Consider the following 6,000-nt stretch of genomic DNA (forward strand, 5'->3'; position numbering starts at 1 on the left):
TCCTCGTCCTGCCTTACCGGCCTGTCTCACAGGAACCTTTGTAACTCTCTTCATCTGGTTTGAATGCACAGATGACTCACTGCTGAAGCCATCCCCCGCAGAATGGCAGATCCCATCCACAAACTGTCAGGTCACTGAAGCATTGTGATAACAGAAAGAGAAAGGCTACAGTCCTGTGAGCTGGATGACAGATCCCCAACCCCAACAGGCCTCCTGACCTCTGACCTCAGGTTCTCCCCCTTCCAGGTTCGGCTTCATCTTTAACAAGTCTGACCCTGCAATTCACAAAGTGGACCTGGAGACTCTGATGCCTGTCAAGACCATCGGGCTGCAGAGGCAGGGCTGCTTGCCTCAGGCCATGGTCCACACCCACCTGGGCGGCTACTTCTTCGTCCAGTGCCGAGGAGACCACGCCACGGCTGCTGCTCCACAGCTGCTGATCGACAGTGTCACGGACTCCGTGGTCGGCTCCAACGGTGACGTGACCGGCACCCCACACATGTCCCCGGACGGGCGCTTTGTCATCAGCGCCGCCGCCGCCGGTCCCCAGCTGCATGTGCAGGAGGTCACGCTACAAGGGGAGATCAGGACCCGCTATGACCTGAACGTAAGCCCGGGCGTCTCGGACGTGGCGTTCCAGCGCTCCTTCACCCACAGCAACCAGTACTATGTGTACGCCACGCTGCAGGCGAGGCCGGGCCTGCTGTTCCTGGAACTGTCCACAGGGCAGACGGGCATGCTGAAGAACTTCAAGGAGCCGCCCGCGGAGCCAGCCTGGCCCTGGGGAGGGCCCCGCAGGGTCGTCAGGGACAGCGGACTGTTCGGACAGTACCTCCTCACACCAGCCCGGGAGTCACTGTTCCTCATCAATGGGCAACAAAATGCACTGCGCTGTGAGGTGTCGGGCATAAAGGGGGGAACCACAGTGGTGTGGGTGGGCGAGGTATGAAGGAGACCAGCGCAGAGCCTGGGCCACCGAGCCCACCTCGTCCTGACACCGCAGCCCCAAGCAGGCGCCCTGTACATTTTTACAGACAAAAGCAAAAACCTGTATTCGCTTTGTGGTTCGCCACTGGTCTCCTTGCAAGTTTCCTAGTCTAAGGTATGCACTGCTAACCAAGGTGGGGCTTTTATGTTAGAAAGTATGAAGTATGCCTTGAGCTACAATGAGAACTCACACTGCTATGTAAAGGAGTCATTTCTGTGCCCAGCTGCCCACCACGTTTCCCAGGACACCGTGGGACCGAGCTCCTGCTTTCCAGGTGGACACCTCCGTCAGTTGCCTTCACATAGTCATTCTCCTTTAGCGCCTGATCCAGCCAGACTTGGCCCTGCTAGGGTGGCCTGAAACCTGGCCTGGAAACATGGACCCCCCAGGAGCAGGCGTTTCCCCTCCTGGCACAAGAGCCACATCTGTCCTCTCTCTGTACCCCCTCCTCCTTCGCAGCTGCTTCCTGCTTTTCTTGCCATTTGACTCATTGTAAGCCTGAGATAGAGCCAATAAGACTTCTTGCAGCTTGGGGGTGGGAAAATCACTCACTTTATTTTGGAAACTTTGATTAAAAAATAATTTTTTATAATCTCAAATGCTAGTAAGCAGAAAGACACTCACTGAGGTCCAGCTCTGTTCATCCCTGCCTTAGGCCAAGTCTCTGCGAGTCACCACCCCACAGCCAGAAAGAAAAACAGTGGTCATCAAAGGCAGTGGTCTCCTACAGCGCTGACACCCCCAAGAGCAGATAAGGCCACCACATTGACAAAAAGTCCATTCTGGGTTGGGACCCCAAGAGACCAGGACAAACCCTGTGTGCAAGCTTTTCACCCTCCAAGGGGGACATTTTATTAGCCAGGCCCAGGTTCAGGGCAGACTGAGCTTGTCTGGCAAGGAGTGGGAAACCTGCAGAATAGTGACCTCCAGACTCGATGCTGAAACCCCAAGGATAGGAGTGCAGTTCAGACAGGTTCCTTCAACTATCTTTTAAAAAATTCTTTTCTGGCCCTGGCCGGTTGGCTCAGCGGTAGAGCATGGGCCTGGCGTGCGGGGGACCCGGGTTCGATTCCCGGCCAGGGCACATAGGAGAAGCGCCCATTTGCTTCTCCACCCCACCCCCCTCCTTCCTCTCTGTCTCTCTCTTCCCCTCCCGCAGCCAAGGCTCCATTGGAGCAAAGATGGCCCGAGCGCTGGGGATGGCTCCTTGGCCTCTGCCCCAGGCGCTAGAGTGGCTCTGGTTGCAGCAGAGCGATGCCCCAGAGGGGCAGAGCATCGCCCCCTGGTGGGCAGAGCGTCGCCCCTGGTGGGCTTGCCGGGTGGATTCCGGTCGGGCGCATGCAGGAGTCTGTCTGACTGTCTCTCCCTGTTTCCAGCTTCAGAAAAATACAAAAAAAAAAATTCTTTTCTGCCCTTACACTCAGCTCTGGTACCCCCATTCCTGCATCATCCCAGCAAAGTTAGCACAGTAAGAGTGCATTCTTACACATGGGCCCCTCTTTCCCCCATAGCACACACACACTCCAAAACTCAGAATCAGAAGGATACAAGCTGTTTCTTATTCTACTGAATCATTCCTAAGTGTCTGGCTATGGTGGGCTCTCAGAAGAACAAGGAAGAGACTCTACTGGGTTCTCAGAATACCCGCTTTCCCTCTCATGTCTGTGGCCAAAACCTATTGCTGGTTTGAATGATCACTTTTTAAGCCTCCTGGTATTGGGAGACACCTTAGCTAGTTGTTCCCCCTCCACCTGCCAACATGGCCATGATTTCCCTGTGCTGCTGAGGAATGGGAAAGGAGGGCATAGACCCAGCCTCACTTTAAATACACACAGCTCCCTTTCATTCCCACCTGACTGCCCAACCCACCTGTGCCAGTTTCCTGAGATCAGCCAGTGTGTACCTAGTCCCTACAACTCCCAGGAGTGTGCCTAGACATGTACATTCACGTTTTAGATTTTAAAAGTACAATATGTAGGTATAGGTCAAGGAAACTGACTTCAAAAACCTAATATCAGCCCTGGCTGGTTAGCTCAGTCAGTTAAGAGTTTCATCCCGAAACAATAAGGTTACAGGTTTGATCCCCAGCCAGGGCACACATGGGAAGCAGCCAATGAGTGCACAACTGAGTGGAACAACAGATGAATACTTTCCTTCCCTCTCCACTCTCTCTCCCTTCCTCTATCTCTCTAAAAATAAAAATTTAAGCCCTGGCTGGATAGCTCAGTTGGAGCATTGTCCGAAGTGTGGAGGTTGCCAGTTCAATTCCCCAGTTAGGGTACATGAGCAACTTGATGATCCTGTCTCTCTCTCCCTGCCTCCCTTGGGGGGGGGGGGGGAGGCTATCATTGTTTCACAATAGCTGAGATGGATGGATCTTATCCTTTCTTTTTATTCGTGCCTCAATCTCTTGACACATTTACTTCCAAACTCCCACATTTATCATTGATATCCCCCAACTTTCAGCCCTGATTGGTTGGCTCAGTGGTCAATGTGGATGTCCTGGGGTGATTCCTGGTCAGGGCACACAGGAGAAGTGCTCCATCTGCTTTCCCACCCCTCCCCCTCTTCTCTCTTTCTCTCTTCCCCTCCTGCAGCCAGGGCAAGTTAGCCCTGGGCACTGAGGATGGCTCCATGACCTCTACCTCAGGCACCAAGAAAAGCTTGGTTGCTGAGCAATGGAACAACACTACAGATGGGTAGAGCATCGCCCCCTAGTGGGCTTGCCAGGTGAATCCTGGACAGGGGACCTGCAGGAGTCTGTCTCACTTCCCCTCCTCTCACTGAATTAAAAAAAAAAATTCCCCAACTTTCATGAATTTCACCCTTTGGGAAAATCTAAATTGTGGCAGCCTCTGGAAAAAGAAGTCCTGAGCCTTCCTCAGGAAGAGCCCACTGACTGCTGGCCTAAACGTCACTGCCTCTGGGTTCCAGGATTCCTAAGAAAAAGACCAAACCGATCCCAACTGGCCTTTTAACCAGGGAGTGACTTCTGCAGCAGCTGCTTTTCTCCACGACTGAGTCCTCCCATTCCCAGTGTGTCGGAAGAGCATATCTGCCTCTTATTGTCCTCACTGTACAGTTATAAAAGACGGCCAATTTCAGTCTCCCTGCCCATCTGCCAGACTCTGTTGAATTGGAGAAAGGAATCACAGTTCTAAAAACTGAAATCTGGAAATTTACAAAGGCCACGGGTAAATGTTTTTCAGCAGAACTGCTTGGGAGGGAGGCCAAGGACAGGATGGCCCCAGAAGAGGCTCATGGAACACAATCTGAAACCCACTAGGGTAAGAAGTCATCACAACAGGGGGGCTTGAAGCAAACCTAGCTAGCAATCCTTTTAATGAACACAAAAGATCAATTAACTGCTAATAGTTCACATTAAAGGAGTATTTACTTTACCAAAACAATCACCAAAAAAGCCACTTATATAAAGAACTATTTCAACATTACTGAAGTTTGAAATAAAATTGCACAAAAATTCAAATTTTTTTTTCTTTTCGAAATAAGAAACAATCTACACCTGTGATACTGAGCATTTGAAATGGAGGCCGTCATTCTCTTGCCCTAGTGAACCCACATGGAGGCTCTAGGTCCAAAAGCCCACCCAGCTACCCACAGATGGCTGGTAGGAAGAGGGATTTGTCTGTTTTTAGAAGACTGTGGACTTTCTGCACAGGTAGGCCTGGGTCCGGACCACATACAATGTTGCAAATGCCAAGCAGCCCCAGCAACCCTGACTCAGCAAACCATGCCTGGGGCTGGCCGAGACTTCTAAAGTCTCCAAGTCATTCATGGGTCCTACTACTTACTCCAACCCCCGGAAAGCAGCCAGAAGAGCCCTTTGAAGACTTGGCTTGAGCCAACCACGGCCACCAAGTTCCAGTACTGTGATCTAGGAATAACACCATCAGACATACAAGCTCCGTCTCTGCCATTCTCACCCCGAACCTGGCCCTCTTCCACCTCCCTACTCTTCTGTGCAGAAAGGGCTCCCAGCTTCAGGCAGGTGTCTTGGAGGACAGCTTTCAACCCCAAATAATGCAGAGAACCACCTGCTGCCCCATAGAACAGTAATGGCTGAGACTTCGTGCAGGAAAGCAGCCTGGAGTTGGCTTTGTGCAGCCACCACTTCCTGTTTTCTGTTGACCACTAACCTGTGAACTAAAGGTGATTTCAGAACTGAGATGTGAAACATTCATTCTGCATATCTTTTTCTACAAGGGGCTTAAAAAGTAACCGGTTGATTTCTCAGAATGTGTTTTATTCAAATACCACAGAGGCTGACCCTCTCCACCACCATACCCCACCGCTTGCTCTCTCTGATCCTCCCCTGCAGAAGCCAGCCTCCATAAGAGCTGACCCCACGCCCACCTCCCTCCTGCACATGCACCAATCTACCTCACATTTTCTCCCTGCATCCAGCACCACCAGAGCACTGTCCCCCATGCCAGGAGGCCAGACAGGTGATGTGAATGATAACAATGCTGACATGGAGTCCTTTGCCATCCTCCCCCACCCAAGACCCTGCTCCCAGTCCAAGTGCAGTCAGAACCTTTGGGACACAGCCCCTTGCTGCCCAGAATCACACACACACCCAGAATGCTTGCAGCCTTTTGGAGTTAAGATGACCAAGACGAGAGAGGACTCAGAACCATCAGGAAAGTCAGCTATTATCAGACAGAAACTGTCACCAGGAATAGAAATCATGACATCTGAGCCAGGCCTCATCCTGAGAAGATCTAAGCTACACCTCCCTCTATTCCAGTTTTATTCTCGGCTTTTCCTGCTTCCTTCCTGTGCCTTGTGCCTCCTGCTCCTACAACTCAAAAGGCAACTGACCTCACCACCACACACCAGTCCCCTGCCCCTGAGCTTCTTTTGCCCATGCTGCTTCCCTGGTTTGGGGAACAAAAAGTCCCTCTTAGGGCCAGATGCTACTGTTTTTTTCCTCCCAGACTGGCATGTAGACAAAACAGTTGTTCAAGAAAGTCTCTAGCTGCTTTGATTTC

General features: G+C 51.6%; 1 protein-coding gene across 2 annotated transcripts in view; it reads left to right on the forward strand.

Annotated features, from left to right (window-relative positions):
* Window positions 1-2,168, forward strand: part of FSTL4 (follistatin like 4) — a 539,950-nt gene extending 537,782 nt beyond the window's left edge. For both annotated transcript variants that reach the window (XM_066278325.1, XM_066278326.1), the window contains one exon: window positions 247-2,168. In XM_066278325.1, coding sequence (XP_066134422.1) covers window positions 247-949 — 703 coding nt within the window. In that variant the 3' untranslated portion in view covers window positions 950-2,168. The remainder of the gene's footprint in view (window positions 1-246) is intronic.
* Window positions 2,169-6,000: the final 3,832 nt, after the last annotated feature.

The sequence above is a fragment of the Saccopteryx bilineata genome, chromosome 4 (genome assembly GCF_036850765.1).
Source record: "Saccopteryx bilineata isolate mSacBil1 chromosome 4, mSacBil1_pri_phased_curated, whole genome shotgun sequence".
NCBI classification, from domain to species: domain Eukaryota; kingdom Metazoa; phylum Chordata; class Mammalia; order Chiroptera; family Emballonuridae; genus Saccopteryx; species Saccopteryx bilineata.